Below are 19023 nucleotides of genomic sequence, written 5' to 3'. Positions count from 1 at the left end.
CTTAAAAGTGAGATCCGGAAATGCTTACGAAACTTCAAGCACGCGAGCTTCCCTGCTTAACAAGAAAGAATGAGGTAAGTTAGGGAGACGGGACTTCAGCTTCCCCCTCGGGCGTGTGTGCTTCACGCCAGAACGCTTGACTGTGGATGTCACCATGCATGTGTCACGATTTGCTTTGTTTTGTGGCCTATTTGGAAGACGTCGCCAAGGGACAGTAAGAGGAGTTTAATTCAACCGTATCGTTTAAAGGAAGTGATTCTGATCTCATGTTATGAGGGAAGAACAGAAATGTTGAAACTATCCCTGCCTAAACAGACTATAAGCAGCAGTGGGTTATATGTTCCTTCAGTCTTAATCTCCGTGAGATGCAGAGTTCATGCGTTCGCCTGAAGAGAGCAACATTAAGTGACACGCTATGTTTGATTCTTTAAAATACCAGAGTTCCTCCAGCTGTGGGTTTAGATATGCTCCGCAGTGCTCGTCAGCCCCCATTTACATCTCTCCCATGACATTTGGGCTCAGGCCCTCATCCGGCCTTCACCCACGCCCAGCCTAAGGGAGCTCGTATGCCAGTGTACATCCCAATCAACACCAGAGGTGGAGTCCTCACGATGCATACATTCATGACGGTCTTCTCTCATGCAAAATGCATCCCTCTGCTGTTTGCGTTTGGGCCAGAAATGTGCCTCATGAAGGGTTCTTGAGTACAGTGATTCAGGGTTGTGCTGAACAGAGAAGTGACTCGCTAGGGCACTGCTTCAGGCAAGAGCGAAAAACCTTCTCAATGCCCTGGCATTTATCTGGAGAATCATTGACCCTTATAGACAACAAGGTTTGGCAAGGAGTCTATGCTTGTATGGACAATGAATGTAATCCAATATAGTCTCTTGTTCTTCACTGGACAAATGAGGACAAATCAGATTGCAGCTGGTCATGTTTAAAACATGTATGATAATGGATTCAGTGTGCCGTCTCTGAATAAACTCATATTATCAGAGATTTACATCTGAAAGCAGTTGGATTCAGCAAGATGGATGTTCAAAGCAAACGTAACTGTTGAAATTCCCCCAAATGGTACAAAGCGTTGACTCACCGCTGTCTTTGGGAAAGGTCATCATACCCTCCAAAGACGACGCTTACACATGCATTATTCATGTCATTTCAGAAAAGTGATTTGTCAACGTATTTCAACAATTCAAAATGTAGATAATGAAAAAATATGATTTATTTGATACTTTTATATCTAAAATATACACTGCCCGGCCCCAAAACAGTTGCTGTTTGGATTTAAATAGGCAAATGATTATGTTTGGATCATTATTGCAGTGATTATAATGATTCTAGCATGTTACTGTATATGTCTGGCAACAGTCCTTCTAACCCTAATTGATGGAGTGTGTAGCTTTTCATTTCTTAAACAACCATGTAGGAAGACACATCATGGCCATATTCCAGGATGACAATGGTCAACAAGATCTTGACCAAACACTGATGCACCTCTTGATGGAAATAACATCACAACATTTATTCCCATCAAGAGGTGTGTACATTTTTGGTCAATATCTTGTATTGACAATGCAAGAGTCCAGCACTCTGTAAAGTCTCCTCCAGCACATCCCAAAGACTTTCAATGAATTTAAGGTCTGGACTCGGAGGTGCCGATTCATGTGTGAAAATGATTCTTCATGCTTCCTTTCAACTATTCTTTCACAGTTTGATCCTGATGAATCTTGACTGTCATCCTGGAATATGGCCATGATGTGTCTTCCTACATGGTTGTTTAAGAAATGAAAAGCAACACACTCCATCAATTAGGGTTAGAAGAACTGTTGCCAAACATATAGCTAACATGCTAGAAACTTAATGGCCTATATATATATATTTTCACCAATATATATGTTGTTTATATTAATATTATAACCTTAAAATGTCATATATTTACCTCTAACTTCTTATATTAAATACATATTTAATCAATTTTACAACAGGCGGGCAAGGAAAGAGACTTTTGTATGTGATTTGATAACTTGAAGCTAAACTTTAGCCTATAGCATCATTTAGCATATATTTGCATGTATTTTTTTATATTAATAAGTATTTATTATACATTTTCCCACAGTTGTAAGACTGTACTCAATGCTTTTAGCATAGAAGTGTAAATCACAGTCCCTTACGCTGTATGTGGTTCAATTAGTTGACACAGACCGAGGTGTTTCACTTGAGCAGTGATTTGCTCGACACAGGAGAGAAGTGACGGCAGCTCATCGTTACTCATACTGACTCATCAACAAGCCCACAGGCTGTCATTAATGGAGCACGCAAGAAAATACAAATTAAGCCAATGAAAGTATTTCCCGTCTCTTAAAAATTCAAATCTAAAGTATTTGATAGTAAGTAATCAGTTTTGTTTTACACTGTAAACCCTAACGCTCAAAATAATTAATTGGTTTGAGTAGGACAAACTTAAATTAAACTAATTAGTTCAGTCAAATTAACTTTTATGAGTATTTAGCACTTTCTTTTTCTTTCATGTTCACAGAACTGATATATTTTAAGTAAACTGAACTGTTTCATTGTTTTGAGTTTTATGAAATTATTTCTTTTAATTTAGACGAACTTAAGTTTAACTGAAATGGCTGGGATGTCTATGCCGATGGCACTCGAAAGGGAGAGTAAATGCTAAAATGAAGTGAAATATAATGTTTTTTTGTTTTTTTTGTGTAAGATTAATGTTAAGTGGGAGATTTAGCATTGATTAATGTTTTGTTATGCTAATTTTGAAGAATTTCTGTTAATGTTGGTTTTAGGATAGTTACCATCATGGTGACAAGTGGTGCATGCAGCTTGATTTGAGAGCAAATACACTCACCTAAAGGATTATTAGGAACACCTGTTCAATTTCTCATTAATGCAATTATCTAATCAACCAATCACATGGCAGTTGCTTCAATGCATTTAGGGGTGTGGTCCTGGTCAAGACAATCTCCTGAACTCCAAACTGAATGTCAGAATGGGAAAGAAAGGTGATTTAAAGGAGCATTTCACCCATGGGAACATTGATCTTTATTGAAAGTGGGTCATATATGTAGTCGAAATGTAAAATAAATTTTGAATTTGGTGCCTTCTTGACCGAGGAAAGAAAGAAAGTAACTTCAGGACGCATTTGTATGAAAGACAACAACTCCCACAATGCACCACATTGCACAGCTGCGCAAGCCACTCCCACTAATCCAGAACAGCATATGAATCACTCATCCGTCCATAAGGCTAGCTACCACCGGAGCATGAAATTCATTTCACACAAAATGTCTAACGTTAGTTAGTTGGCGAACTCATTAATGAATTACTCCTCATTTGTATTTCTTTCGAAGTGGTGAATTATTGCATGGTAACGTTACCGGGATGTTCAGTCAGATGCGGTGCGAAACTAGGATGGTTCACAACACAAACGTCCGTGTCCTCGTCTGATTCAGAGATTTCGTCCAGGAGAAATTGGCATCGTTTAAATGCTTTGCAGCAGACGGACTCTATCTCTGTGTTCGTAGCGGTTCGTAGTTGCATAGTGAGATCACCGGCGCCACCAGTCCGCCCCCAGCTCGAGCCAGTCTGGGCTTCTCGTCCGCGACAGGCAGGTCTTCTGCGTCGGCTGCTCTTCGCTATGCGGCTTGTAAAGGTAGCCACAAACACCTGATTCGAGCATCAGACTTCCGAAATCCTCTTCTTCTACATCATATTGAGTAACGTTACCCTCCGCTATTGTCATATCTTCACAGCTTGCTCCACAGTGCCTGTTAGCTTAGCTTCCAAACAAGATGGAGGATATTGCTTTTAGTTTCAGAAAGTGAAGTCCCACCCACTGATCTGTAATAGGCCTGTAGCGTGAGCGGGTCCCGCCCCCTGGAATAATGAGGAGCTAGTGTTTGTAGTCTCTACACTTTTCAATGAAATGTGACTTCCTGCTTATTATGACGCAAAATGATGATTTTTACGTCATAATAAGCAGGAAGTAAAACACTTAAATCCTTATTTCTCCCATCTCAGGGAAAAATTAATGAAAAATCCACGTTTATTATAATATATGACTGGGTTTCTAACAACAATACAAAGCTTAATGCAAATGGGTGAAGTGTCCCTTTAAGCAATTTTGAGCGTGGCAAAGTTGTTGGTGCCAGACGAGCCAGTCTGAGTATTTCACAATCTGCTCAGTTACTGGGATTTTCACGCACAACCATTTCTAGGGTTTACAAAGAATGGTGTGAAAAGGGAAAAACATCCAGTATGCGGCAGTCCTGTGGGCGAAAATGCCTTGTTGATGCTAGAGGTCAGAGGAGAATGGGCCGACTGATTCAAGCTGATAGAAGAGCAACTTTGACTGAAATAACCACTCGTTACAACCGAGGTATGCAGCAAAGCATTTGTGAAGCCACAACACGCACAACCTTGAGGCGGATGGGCTACAACAGCAGAAGACCCCACCGGGTACCACTCATCTCCACTACAAATAGGAAAAAGAGGCTACAATTTACACAAACTCACCAAAATTGGACAGTTGAAGACTGAAAAAATGTTGCCTGGTCTGATGAGTCTCGATTTCTGTTGAGACATTCAGATGGTAGAGTCAGAATTTGGCGTAAACAGAATGAGAACATGGATCCATCATGCCTTGTTACCACTGTGCAGGCTGGTGGTGGTGGTGTAATGGTGTGGGGGATGTTTTCTTGGCACACTTTAGGCCCCTTAGTGCCAATTGGGCATCGTTTAAATGCCACGGCCTACCTGAGCATTGTTTCTGACCATGTCCATCCCTTTATGACCACCATGTACCCATCCTCTGATGGCTACTTCAAGCAGGATAATACACCATGTCACAAAGCTCGAATCATTTCAAATTGGTTTCTTGAACATGACAATGAGTTCACTGTACTAAAATGGCCCCCACAGTCACCAGATCTCAACCCAATAGAGCATCTTTGGGATGTGGTGGAACGGGAGCTTCGTGCCCTGGATGTGCATCCCACAAATCTCCATCAACTGCAAGATGCTATCCTATCAATATGGGCCAACATTTCTAAAGAATGCTTTCAGCACCTTGTTGAATCAATGCCACGTAGAATTAAGGCAGTTCTGAAGGCGAAAGGGGGTCAAACACAGTATTAGTATGGTGTTCCTAATAATCCTTTAGGTGAGTGTATAACATCTTTATATTGCTGCACTCATACAGCTAGTGCTACTGTATAACATACTATTGTTAACACGTTAAATTAGTATGTTAGCAATCTAGCTTGTTAAAGCTAGCTAATTTTATACTAATAAAAGTGTTCACATTGAGATTACATGACAGTTTTAAGTTAAATGTATGAATTAGTGTACTCAAACATTTCAAGTTAACAATTAAAATGCATAAGTAAAAAATAAAAATCTGCCAGTTCTGCTTGCTTAAACTTTGAATTTCTTAACTTAAAAAATTTGAGGCAACTGATTGCCTTACATTTTTTGAGTTTTGCCAACTTATTCGGGTTTACAGTGTGTCTTTATTTATAAAAGGCATTTCCTCAAAATACACCTGATATACATTGTAAAAATGACTTAAACATCCAAATTGATTTACAGTGTAGAAACATCTTATAGCAGAAGATTTAATATATTCCCAATCTGTATACTTATGTCCCATTTTACATTAATTTTTACTAATACTCAATGTTACTCATGCATGAGTTTTTTTGGCACAATTGCTCTGAAACTAAGCCTCATCACAGCATTTCACTGCCCACTGAACCCTTGACAAACTTAATCTCGGCAACATTATACACAGCATGTTGTGTAAGAATAAATAGCCTACATCAAATATATATCTCTGCAACATCATAATAACGATTATACATTATGTAGTACATTATGTAGTGTAACTTTTTGTCAGCCATTGGTGACTTTTGCCATGTTTTTGAGCTTCACTTTCAATCATGTATGCAGAAGAAGTCGCCCGTTACTTTACACACGCACACACACACACACACACACACACAGAGAGAGAGAGAGAGAGAGAGAGAGAGAGAGAGAGAGAATGAATTCCTCCGCGTTGTACAGGTTATGAATATTTGGTGCTAGAACTTGAATTGAGCGGAAGAAAGGAAGACATATCGGCGTTTTTGTTTTCTTCTCACACGAGTGACGAGTCAACTAGACTTTCTCAAGCGACTGGCACATTATCCAAAGAAACAGGCGTTTTATATCTGTATTCTGCAGAAAAACAATGGCTTTTATGTTTAAACACATGATAGGGGGGCAGCTGAAGGATCTTACCGGGGGTCTTGGAGAAGAAAAGCCAGAAGGAGAAAAGACCGAAGCTGGAGCAAAAGGAATGACACACGAAGAGTTTGAACAATACCAAGAACAGTTGGCGGAGGAGAAGTAAGACTTTGCACTTACTATGGTTATCATGACCAAAGAATGGGATTTTAAATGTTTGATATTTTTTAACATTATCAATAAAATGTATTTTATTTTATCTTTATAATATATTCATCATTTCCCCCTCCATTTTTATTTAGTTTGGTAATAGCAAATGAATGTGATGTTAATTTAAAAATGTATATACAGTAATTTAATGCATTTTTATTAATATAATTTTATAAATATTTTATCAATAATAGTTTTTTATTTTATTTTCAGATACATTTTCAGACATTTATTATATATATATATATATATATATATATATATATATATATATATATATATATATAATATAGGAATAAATGTCTGAAAAAAAATATATATATATTTATTTATTGTATAAAAAAAATTATATATATATATATATATATATATATGTATGTATGTGTGTGTGTGTGTGTGTGTACAATATAAAATTATGAGGACCCTTTCCCTCCTGTTTAAATTTAATACACAAGCTGCACAGTCACTTGTTCAAATGTAATACAAGGAGATGCCAAGAAGGTCAATGTTTATCTCCAGCTTCCTGTATTTCTGTGGTTTAATCAATAGTGCATGTCACCTTGCTCTCAAGCCTTGAGGACAGTGACTCCTCTGCAGAAATGCACATGCAGCTGTTTTCTGTCTATTGTCTGCATTTTTGAATGGCATCGTATTACATCGTCCTAGACATAAAAAAGTTAAAATGCACACTGAACATAATAATTGATAATATTATGATGATTTAATATTGATATCAATTATCCATTTCAGGGAATCATGTTTAAGCAAAATATATTTTTATATATAAAAAAAAAAGGTTTTACGTTTCAAACTAGCTTCTATTTTTCATCTAGGTTGGAGCGGGATACCAGCTTTGCCCAGAAGAAGGCTGAACGGGCCACAGTCAGGAGCCACTTCAGGGAAAAATATCGTCTTCCAAAAGTAAACATCCCTTTAATAAAATGCACTGTGTGAACCATTGTTATTTCATTATTAACTTGTACTTTTTATTTACAGAGTGAACTGGACGACACGCAAATTCAGGCTGCGGCAGACGACGTGGAGTTGCCCACAGAACTGGCCAAGATGATCGCTGAAGACAACCAGGAGGAGGAGAACAAGCAGTCTGTCCTGGGTCAGCTGACCAACATTCAGAATGTAGATATTGATCAGTTAAAGGAGAAGGCCCAGTCCACCCTCCAAGACATTAGACAGTCGGCTGAAAAGTGTGATGTCATGTAACCCCAACCCCAGAGTTGGACTGCTGATTGAGGATCAGATGTTTCCTCGGCTCCGATGACTTCAGGGAGAATATAGGAAATAAATCAGATCCTAAACAGCATGCCTAATGCTTTGTGAAAGACGAGCTCCTACCCAAAGCCAAGCCATGATATCATATATTAAATTTGAAGTGTTTGTTAATATCGTAAATAATGTTTGCCACACTGTATACATTGTCATAAAAGTGGGTTAAGGCAATAATTATCAGTTAACATCTTTCTACTTCTTGTTCTTTAGTGCTTAAAATGTTATAGTTGTTTATATGTGATTGACTATCCTACATCTACTTTAAATTAGCCAGAAAATGTTACAAAATACAGTATTCCAGTCATATTAATAAAAAATATGCTTAAATTATACTATTAAACTACAGTATTTATGTATTTGAACCTTTTTATGTACTCAGTATATTGATGTATTTACGTGAAGTGTGTAGATACTAAAAACGTCAATTCAATTCGTCTCATAAATTGCCGCCAATTTAATTTGAATCAATACGGGAACCACTGTCAAAAGTCAATGTTTTCTTAGACTCATTTCTGTAACGCAACTGAACTGTGGTGCATCAGGAAAAACATTCCGTCTCCATGTTTGAAATTCTCACACATGACGGAAACGTCGATGGACACCGAAGCGGATCTCTTTTATCGTCAGCTGCCCAAAGTGGTAGGAAACACAAAAAATAGATCCGTTAATAAAACAGAGATGATCTTTTAGTGAGCTCATCCCAATTATTTATTTATATACATTAATGAAAATAGATAATGAAGTTAAATACAGTGTTTATGTTTCTTTCAGGAGCTGCACGCGCATCTCAACGGATCAGTCAGTTTTGAGACTATGGAGACGCTGATTCAGCGCAAGCCGCATCTGAACATTGAGCACAACATGACCGCCATCCGCCGCGGACAGCGCCGAACACTGGACGAGTCCGTATCAAACACCTGTACACTTCAAATCAACAGACTCGGGGTTATAATGTTTTGACAATTACGAACATGTAGTGCTCGAAATAAATCTGAGACTACGTTTGAAATAGCATACTCTCTGAGTAGGCACTTTTGAAGAAAAAAAAAACACCTAACTTACTTCTCGACCGTCAAAGAAGTTCGTTCTATATAGTATTAATGTGTGTAGAAGTAATTTAATCCATACTTAATAAGTTGTCACCGTCATTTATTTAGTTTTTAGTTCTGTAATAACAGTCAAATACTGAACAAAAAAGTACAATACTTAACAGTTCAGAGAATCACGTGAGATAAAGAACAAAACAACAACTATAATACAGAATAAACAACAGCTATAAAAAGCTAACAAACAAAAATGTAACATTAGGCTGAGACATGATATTAAATGTTTTATATATATATATATATTTTAGTTAGTAAGTTAGTTATTAGTTAGTTATACTTGACTTGGGAATGTACAATTTTGCTAAAATAATTAAAGTATTAACGAGGTGATTTAGTTTTTTCAGTAAAATAGTAAGGTTTTAAGGTTCTACATTAAGCTTTTTTTCCCCCATGCCGTGTCCAATTTTAAAGTCAATCCAAAAATGAGAGAGACTGGGTAATAATAATAATAATAATAATAATAAAGTTCAATATCATTGATTGATATCCACATACACTATATATATATATATATATATATACACACACACACACACACACACAGTGCTGAAGTGCATTAGGTGTATTTTATTTATTTATTTTAGAAATAACATATTTATAAGGTAATGTCCAGATGCTGTGCTATGATATATGGTAAGGTTCAAGCCATTTTGATATACATGGAGGATTATTTTTCAAAGAAGGGGAGATCATTAAAAGTCGTGTATTTGTGACCATCAGTTGTTATCGCTTCACTGCCATTCACAACTCCTCTCGGACGGCCTCACGGGATAGTAAATTGTCCGTTCGCCAGAAGTAGTTCATTTGGGTAATTTTTTGACAACCGTTTTATGAATACTGTAAAAACGTACATCACTGTTTTTCCCTAACTAAAAAGAGTAGGGATGTATACATATTTGGATGAAGACATTGCTTGTTTGCCGACTAGATAAGTACACACAATCCCCGGTTTCATAGACCAGGCTTAAGCTTAGTCCCAGACTAAAATGCGTGTTTGAGCTGATTTAACTGAAAGAGACATATCTTAAAATATGTCAGTGCCATTGTTTTGTCTCAAGATGCACACCAGTAATGTTTTTTCTAAGGCACGTTTGTAAAAGCTACGTAAATGTTCTAATTGAACTAAGGCCTAATCCTGGCTTAATCTAAGCCCTGTCTGTGAAACCGGGCCATAGTGTACTAGTCTAAATCCTGATGTTACGAGTGAGCTTTTATATTAGTGTATCTCTCCATTAGGTGTTTTCAAGTGTTTAAAGTGATTCATCAGCTGGTTAATTCAGAAGAGGACATCCTAATGGTAAAGCAACATTTGCTCAAAGTTTTATTATTTTACATGTATAAGAATACATTAAAAAAGAGGAATTATTCGTATTAAATAGGTTGCTAAAGCAGTCATTCGAGAGTTTGCGGCAGATGGCGTAAAATACTTGGAGTTGCGTAGCACGCCACGGGAAGTGACTGAAACAGGTACTGGAAGCAATTCATATGTCAAACAATTATTAGCAGCTCATTTCTGCTTATTGTTGACATTTATTTTTGTCACAAAAAGGTCTCACTAAACAAAGATACATTGAAACTGTGCTGGAAGCCATCCGGCAGTGTAAACAAGAGGAAGTTGACATTGATGTCAGGTAATGTTTAAATATGAATTCTGTATTTTCTAGATGACGACCTGCTTCTTTCATGCTCACCTTTTTCACGAGAAACAGGTTTCTCGTGGCTGTGGACCGCAGACACGGGCCTGAGGTTGCAATGGAGACCGTGAAGCTAGCAGAGGACTTCCTGCTCTCCAGTGATGGAATAGTAGTCGGACTTGACCTCAGTGGAGATCCAACCGTGAGTTTAGATTGCAATGACATCACACTCCACTTGTTTCTGGCTGCAGTCTTCATATCTTTGATCACACAGGTCGGTCACGGAAAAGACTTGCTCTCTGCACTTCAGAAAGCCAAGAACTGCGGTCTGAAGTTGGCTCTACACCTCTCAGAGGTCAGAGCACGTGGAAACATCTCCTTATCGGAAGTTTGTTTCGGTATGAATGCTTTTACGTGGTTTACGCCAGAGTTTGTGTGCATTTCAGGTTCCTTCTCAGAGAGATGAGTCCGAGCTGTTGTTGAACTTGCCTCCTGATAGAATCGGCCACGGAACCTTCCTACATCCTGAGGTCGGTGGATCGGACAGTCTTGTGGAGAAAGTTTGCAGACAACATATTCCTATTGGTATGAGTTTTCCTTCTTAATTCCAAAATTGCATACTTGGACTTTAAAGAATTCTTTTTAAAACTGTTTTACTATTTTATTTTGATGTTATTAACTATTTTAGGTTTTTTATATAATGTTCTATTGTAATTCTGAAATTACATACTTGAGCTTTAAATAATATATTTTTTAACTATTTTATTTTCATTTAAATACATTTTTATTTTATTAACTTTTACTAGTTTTTTCATCATAATTCCAAAATTGCATGCTTTAAAGAATTATATATATATATATTTAAAACTATTTTATTAAATATTTAGTTTTGACTAGTTTTAAATCGTAATTCCAAAATTAGATACTTGAATGTAACTAGTTTCATATTTTATGAACTATTTAATGTTTATAATTAGTGTTACATTTTTCCATTATAATTCCAAAATTACATACTTGAAATTTAAAAAAAATAATTTAATAAAAATATTTTTTATTTATTTATTTATTATATGCTATTTTATGTTATGAACTATTTTATGTTTTTTTAAATAGTGTTCTATTGTATTTCCGAAATTGCATACTTAAACTTTAAAGAATTATTTTTAAAACTTTTTTTTTTGACAAGTTTTCCATCGTAATTCCAAAACGAAATACTTTAAAGAAACTTTAAAGAATATTTTTAAATAGTTTAATATTTTTATTTCTGAACTTTAGATAACATTTTTAAATGATTTACTATTTTATGTTATTAACTATGTTATGTTTTTTTGAAAGTGTATTATTGTAAATCGAACACTAATTTTATAAATCTTAGATAAATCTATAAATATTATAAATCTATTATAAATATTTTTTAAACTTTTATTTTACATTTTTTTTATTTAATTTAATTTGTTTTACTAGTTTTCCATCATAATTCCAAAATGACTTGCTTTATATAAATATATAAATATATATATATATATATATATATACTTGCTAGATAATATATATATCTAGTGTTCTATTATAATTCCCGTTCTTGTTTTACAGAGCTGTGTTTGACCTCTAATGTCAAAGGTCAAACAGTGCCTTCATATGAGAAGCATCACTTCCAGTACTGGTATAAGCAAGGACACCCATGTGTTCTCTGCGTGAGTACCCCCCCCCCCCCACCCCCCCCTATATAATTATAATTATTCTATAATTATACATAATTCTGTATAATTATAGAATTATAATAAATTCTATTAGAAAATAACACTATGCCTGTTGCTCCTCCTGTCCCGTCAGACGGATGATAAGGGTGTGTTCTGCACGGATCTCTCTCAGGAGTACCAGCTGGCTGCCTCCACCTTTGGTTTGACTCAGGAGGCCGTGTGGAGTCTCTCCCAGCAGGCCATTGGATACACCTTCGCCCCTGAGCCAATCAAAGAAAAGCTGGAGAAGAAATGGGCGGAGCTCAAACAGCAGATTCTCCAATGAGGAATGACTGCTGTAAACTTCACCAACAGTCCTACCTCAGACAGCCCAAACGCTTGCTTTTCATAAAACGAAGGCACGTTGTTGCAGCTAATGTCGGTTTCCTCAGTTTTCAAAGCACACGCTGCATTCATATCTGAACTAATATATAAACTACCTGTGTTGTGTGAAACAGAGTTAGACTGTTTACATTAAGATGATTTTAATATTTATCATAGACTATTGAAGGTTTCTTGAATATAAATATTGTTATTTTTAATATTAATACAATATTAAATATATACGTTTATTAATTACACAGCTTCTGTGAAAGTGGTCTATTTCATTTTACATTTTCAATACAATTTTTGTTGTTGCTTCTTAATAAATACTCCATATTTGGGGAAAACAAATATGTTTAAGTTCTTAACATTCTAATTTACATAAGTTGCACAGTCAGTATCTGATTGGTGTGTTTTTGCTCCAGTTAAAGGGTTAGTTGTTGTTGTGTAACCAACCATGTTGGTAACCAAAAAGTTAATGGGCCCCATTGGCTTCCATAGTTTCTTTTTCCTACTGTAGAAGTCCCATTAACTTACATTAACTTTTTGGTTAACAACATTCTTCTTTTGTGTTCAGCAGAAGAAAGAAACTCATACAGGTTTGGAACAACTTGAGGGTAAAGAAGCAACATTTTCTCCATTGTTATTTTGATTTTCCATCAAACGTTCAAACGAAATATAGAGCATAAAAAGTTTCTGTGACTACGAAGAGAATTTTTATTTTTTTATTTAGGTAAGCACAGGACAGTTTATGATTGGTTATTTGTTACTTTATCGTTTCACAATGCGAGGTTAAAGAAGATTAGGCCACTATAGAAAAGCACACTGCATTCATCTCTGAAATACTATATACACTACCGCTAACACTTTACAATAAGGTCTCATTTGTTAACATTAGTTAACATTTATTAGCCTTTTTACAGCATTTATTAGCCTTTTTATGTTCACAGACTGCATTAATTAATGTTAACAGATACAACATTCGATCTTAAAAATGTATTATTAAATGTTAAGATAAACATTAGCTCAAATTAATAAACGCCGTTGAAGTATTGTGTGTTGTTCATGTTAACTAATGTTAACAACTGAAACCTTACTGTAAAGCATTGCCGAACTGTGTTTTGTGAAATAGAGCTGTGGTCTGTTTTAAATTAATTTAAATATTATAACATTTAATAATTCATATTATAAGTTATTGTAGATTATTGAAGGTTTCTTGAATATTATTATTGGATATTAATACAGTAATATCAAATATATGTTTATTCATTACATAGCCAGTGTGAACATGATATATTCTTAGAGGATAAAACAGTGGATGTTGCATTTTTAGCATTAAATAAAAAATAAATAATCACAGTAGTTGCACAGCTGTATACTGTATACAACCAAAAGGTTTTACCATTAGAGGGCAGCATTTCATTATAAATGTTCCTTTTCACAAACTGCAAAGTGATTCTGGTTTCTCTCCTGGATCACGTTACACAGCTCAGATCTCGGACATGTTATCAGTGATCTCAAACTCAGTTCCTGGAGGGCCACAGCTCTGCACAGTTTAGCTCCAACCAGCTCCAACTCACACCTGCAAGGAAGTTTCTAGTAATCCTGAAGACCTTGATTAGCTGGATCAGGTGTGTTTGATTAGGGTTGGAGCAAAACTGTGCAGAGCTGTGGCCCTCCAGGAATTGAGTTTGAGATCACTGTGTTAAATGTTTGGTCAAGCTGTATATCCACCTTTTTATATCCTCAAATATCTTCTGTTCCCTCTAGTGCCAGAGCTAAAAAAAAGGTGTAGGCTATGTGATAGCTTAGCATGCAGTTAAAATCACCGTAAAATAAAAAATTTCAGTTCTTGTTTTTTTGTTGTTTTTTAATGGAATATTGCCGTATTTATTATAAACGATTTATCTGTGCATGCCTCTATTTTATTTAAGTCATATATATAATCTTTAATCTAAATAACTTCCACTCCCTCTCTTGCAGCAACATCTTTTCTGAAGACATGTTTATTGGCGTGAGGGCGGGACAATCTGTCACTCACATGAGATCGACCAATAGCAAACCAAAACCGTCTAATCATCCAATCAATTCCCCATGGACAACATCAAGTCCCGCCCTACGTTTTAGAACCCACTAACCCTGTTCTCCAGCAGAGTGGTTTAGTTCTTGATTTCATGGCAGGCTTTTGAAGGGAATGAGTACAGTATAGACCCCGCGTGGTGCATGGTTGGGCACCTCAGATGTCACACCTGAATTGATTTCTCCCTGAGGTTTCCTCAAGAAGTCCTAAATAGTATATTTTTGTGTTTGTGTTTCATACGGGGTAAAATCAATGTCAAAATGCGTTTTCAGCTCCATCTAGGTGGTGTCAAATTACAGGAGAGACCGGGGCTAGTTGTCACACTATTCAAAAGTTCGGGCCCGGGGTCTGTATTTTTTTTAAAGAAATTATTACGCAAGGATGCATTAAAGTAGCCTGACTACGTCAGACTTCCTACTTCCGCTCAATTTCATTTCGCTTCTGTAGTCAGTCTGAGATAGCAGCTTATCTTTCAGTTTTCCACCGGCCTTCAGACGGCCGGGCCAATCAACGAACAGAGGGCGGGCTGAGAGCCGTGACGTAGACACTGATTGTACCGTGGATGCGTAGATTTACTTCACATAATCTGCAAAAGTCGTTCACAGCCATGTTCACTCCGGTATTTCGCTCGATGGTTTTGTTTTCGCATCATACATGTGTTTACAGTGGAAGTTAGATGCGGCTGAGCATGCGCATAACACACGCCATAACCAAACGTCATGTGATTGGCTTACGGGTAACCAATGATTTTAAACGTCAGACAAGCGCCCCCTAGTAAGAGAGAAAACACTTCTCTATTATGCCATTCCAGACTCTGTATACGAAGCAAAGTGAAGTAGCAGAGTCTGGTATTACCAGGCTAGCATTAAAGTGACAGTAAAGACATTTACATGGTTATAAAATAATTCTATATTCAGTAAACGCTGTTCGTTTTAAAGGGATAGTTCACTTTGAAATTAATTTTTGATATGTTTTAGCTTACCTCAAGGGCATCCAAGATGTAGGTGTCTTTGTTTCCGCAGTAGTTTCAATTTTGATATTTTTAGGTCAAACCGTTCTTGTCTGTCAGTCATATAATGCAGGTCTATGGTCACTGTCTCAAAACACAAGCACAGAGTCCAAATTAAAACAATTCCCCATCGTCCAAATTAAACAATTCCCCATCATAAGTACACATTGATGGCCTAAGACACGAAACGAGCGGTTTGTGTGAGAAAACGAACAGTATTTATATCGTTGTTATCTCTTGAACACAGCACACGTCCAAATGATCTGACGGCGCGGGCGGGTATAGATATATACATAGATGTCGCCTTGGCTACTGCAGTTCATTGGAACGAAACCGTAGCCAAGCGACATCTAGTGTCTAGTGTCATCTAGCGACTAGCTGGTCTTATCCAGTCCGGACCCATCTTTGCCGCTGACTGCCTTCAACCCTGAGTCAGTCTTCACCTATTTCCCCAAGAACATTTTGGGGAGGGAAACATTTATCCAGCATCCGAAGTTTGCATCCAGCGTGGAGGATCCACCACTGGTGTCAGTACGCACAGCTGGGATTCCCAAATTAACTCATTCTAGCCCTTCTACTCCCGAGGTTATCCCGTCGGCCGTTCTACCCGTAATGGGGCTCGCTTTATGGTGTGTCTGGGCCACGTACACCACCGCTGAATATCCAGAGGTGGTGGCACTCGTTTCAGCTCCTGGCGCGGTGATTACGTTTAGGGATGAACTTTGGTCCAGTTTTGAATTGGCCAGGGAGGCCGATTATGAACTCTTGCCTTGTCCTAAACCAGCCATGAAGATCATCTCTGAACCCTTGTTTTCCTGCCCTGAAATTGTCTCAGAGGCCGTTAATGAACTTTCCTCCTGTGTTGACCTGGCTACGGAGGCAATCTTTCAACTACCATCTTGTTCAGAACCAGCCAAGCAGACCAACAATGAATTATGGTACCGTCCTGAACTAGCCAGAAAGGACAATTATGGACTTTGGCCCTGTTCTGACCCAATTGTAGAAGCCAGTCCTGAATATTCATGTGATCATCTTCCTGTCAATGAACTCTCGCCCTGTTCTAAACCGACCGAGGAGACTATTTGTGAACTCTCGCTCAGTTCTGATCCGACCACAGAGATCATAAAGGAACTTTGTCTTTGCCCTGTTAGCCCTGTCATGACCCAAGACACTCAGGAAGAATTTCCTGACGGCTCTAGTAGCCTTGTCATGACTAAAGTGGCCACAAATGAATTACCTGACTATTCCGTGTCTATCCCTGAGTTTTCTGAACTGCCTATTTGCCTAGTTTCCATTCATGAACCTGATTTTGAGCTTTATGCTGATTCAGACAGTTCCACAGAGATTCTGATTGAACCCGTTGTATTTCCGGCCTCGAACCGACGGGCTGTGAATACACTGTCTATGTTTTATTTCCCAGTTTTTCTTAGGTTTCAGTCTTTGCCATGGGTTCCTGATCCACCTGGGCCTCCATGGTGGTCTGCTGACGAGCTCTGGTGGACCAAAGTACCGCCCAAGCCGCCTGCTCTGCCCGAGGGGTCGCCTCCCCAGCCTGCTCCGCCCTGGTCGCCTCCCCAGCCTGCTCCGCCCTGGTCCTCCGTCCCACCCCCGGATCCGCCTCCGCTCCACCTCCCACCTGGATTATATTGTTTATAGGAGGGGGGCTCTGTGACACATTCTACGCCTGCTGTTTCCATCCTATCACCACTAGAGGTCACCTGTTCACGATTAAGACTTTTTCACTGCACACACAGTTACAGGTTACTTTGGACTACATTTCCCATACTTCATTGCTTTGATTATTTCCAGGCCTGTAGTCAATATCAGGGACTATAAATTACTGATACATGAGCTCACTGGTTGCGGAGTATTGGTTAACTATTGTGAACTTTACTGAGTGTTCATTTCTGTGTCTGCCTGCCCGTCCGTTTTGTGACCTTTTCTGTTTTGGATATTTCCCTGTCTGCTGCCTGCCTCTGATACCTCTGCTTTGTCCTTCGACTCTGAGTGTTTGCTGCCTGTCCTGATCATCTGCCTGGTTTTGTACTACTCTCTGCCTGTTTTGAACGCATCTCGCTGATTAAAAGCTTTGCACATGGATCCGCACGCCTCTTGCATCTGTCCCACTGTAACAAAGCCAGTCTGCAAATGACTTTTTTTTGTGCTGTTTTTGCGATTGTAGTTGTATCTGTTTGTTTAAAGAGTGGACCTCCTATTGTATCTTTTAACAAGTCACATTTGTCATTTATTCAGTCGTAGCTTTAGGGCCTCTGTGCCCAGTAAATGTAAAGGGCAGAGGTCAAATCGTTCAATCAATACCCAACACAACTCGTATTATCATCTTCGACAATGACACCTGCACAAAATACTGCCACGTGTAAGATTTTTGTTGTTTAGCACATAACTATGCATCTGTTGTAGGAAAAACACTTGTACTAAGTTTTAATCTCCTCAGATGAGTCTGGTCGCCTCGAGACAACCTATGCTTATTTAGTAGCTTTTTATCAATGCGTCTTTGTTAATTCATATTACAATAAGACAGATAAAATGTTAATGACCTATTGACCTAATAGTGTTCCTCTTCAATCATTGCTTGTGTTGCTCGTTTATGTTGTTTATAATGGCTTTATCATGGATTTTGTCTGTATGTTATCGGTTTAATTTTTTTTAATAAATTAAATTCATTGCAAAACCTGATTTTTTTTTAGTATTTTTTTTTAAGATGTGATCATTTCCTTCACTTGGCTAAAACAGGCACACGACGCTGGCCGCTGTCCAGTGAGATATTCCACAGAGGCGTATCTTCTTCACAAGGCCTCTGTTATGTTGCTTGTGTTTGGAAAGCATATTTGACAAGCTGGTGATGATGCCAGACACAAAAAAAACTGCAAAGCTTGTCTTGCTGATATTACCTCAACAATGCCCAGATGCATTTGTTCTGTTAGCAAGAGCTTTGACTCCTTGACAAAAGCAGATATTGCAAGGTATATGTTACCAAAATGTGTTACCCTCCTCTATTTCACACAAAATGGCTTTAATGTTCCCAAAATTCACTGCTGATCATCTAATCTCCTGTTTCATACTGAAAATCCTTTTTGTCTGATGCAAACATATAAAGCAGTCACCAAATCCGACAAGGCAGATTAACAGGTTACCGAAATCTGTTACCCTCCTCTATTTAATGAGGTAAGTGCCGATAAGTTTGTGATTGGTTGTTTGTTTTCATTTCACAACGCATGTCAAAGAAGACTAAAGAAAATGAATGGCAGTTTTATTGGACAGCATATTATTCAAGTAATTACTAGCATGATATAATCATAGATCTCAGATATACCGCATTTATTTTTCCTGCTGGATTGGAAGATTATTATTGTACAATTACATGTTG

At 37.6% G+C, this 19023-nt stretch overlaps 2 protein-coding genes across 4 annotated transcripts; both read left to right on the top strand.

The window, feature by feature from the left end:
* Positions 1 to 80: 80 nt before the first annotated feature.
* On the top strand, positions 81 to 8029 carry cplx3a (complexin 3a). 3 transcript variants are annotated; one of them, XM_084397787.1, is made up of 4 exons: positions 81 to 1049; positions 6279 to 6408; positions 7290 to 7377; positions 7453 to 8029. In XM_084397787.1, exons 1-4 carry the CDS (start codon positions 1031 to 1033, stop codon positions 7675 to 7677), a joined length of 462 nt encoding a protein of 153 aa, XP_084253913.1. In that variant the 5' UTR covers positions 81 to 1030; the 3' UTR covers positions 7678 to 8029. The 3 variants fall into 3 exon arrangements, with proteins under 3 accessions (XP_084253913.1, XP_084253911.1, XP_084253912.1); XM_084397785.1 differs by having other exon boundaries at positions 81 to 1074; XM_084397786.1 differs by lacking the exon at positions 81 to 1049 and having other exon boundaries at positions 5719 to 6408.
* Positions 8030 to 8245: 216 nt separating this feature from the next.
* mapda (N6-Methyl-AMP deaminase) lies at positions 8246 to 12801 on the top strand. Its single transcript, XM_084396296.1, has 10 exons — positions 8246 to 8382; positions 8515 to 8645; positions 10086 to 10146; positions 10229 to 10316; positions 10399 to 10480; positions 10559 to 10685; positions 10758 to 10838; positions 10930 to 11068; positions 12077 to 12177; positions 12317 to 12801. The coding sequence occupies exons 1-10, from the start codon at positions 8323 to 8325 to the stop codon at positions 12506 to 12508; spliced, it is 1062 nt and encodes a 353-aa protein (XP_084252422.1). The 5' UTR covers positions 8246 to 8322; the 3' UTR covers positions 12509 to 12801.
* The last annotated feature ends 6222 nt before the right edge of the window (positions 12802 to 19023 follow it).

This window comes from Rutilus rutilus, assembly GCF_951802725.1.
Source record: "Rutilus rutilus genome assembly, chromosome: 23".
Taxonomy (NCBI): domain Eukaryota; kingdom Metazoa; phylum Chordata; class Actinopteri; order Cypriniformes; family Leuciscidae; genus Rutilus; species Rutilus rutilus.
Note: the sequence above shows the minus strand (reverse complement) of the source record. Positions and strands in the feature narration are given on the sequence as shown.

Coding starts and splice junctions, on each gene's coding strand:
- mapda (XM_084396296.1), top strand. CDS start 8,323: ATGACGGAAACGTCGATGGACACCGAAGCGGATCTCTTTTATCGTCAG. Junction 10,686..10,757: donor ACCTCAGTGGAGATCCAACC/GTGAGTTTAGAT, acceptor TTGATCACACAG/GTCGGTCACGGAAAAGACTT. Junction 11,069..12,076: donor CAGACAACATATTCCTATTG/GTATGAGTTTTC, acceptor CTTGTTTTACAG/AGCTGTGTTTGACCTCTAAT.
- cplx3a (XM_084397785.1), top strand. CDS start 1,035: ATGTTCAAAGCAAACGTAACTGTTGAAATTCCCCCAAATG. Junction 1,075..6,278: donor TGTTGAAATTCCCCCAAATG/GTACAAAGCGTT, acceptor AACACATGATAG/GGGGGCAGCTGAAGGATCTT. Junction 6,409..7,289: donor GAACAGTTGGCGGAGGAGAA/GTAAGACTTTGC, acceptor TTTTTCATCTAG/GTTGGAGCGGGATACCAGCT.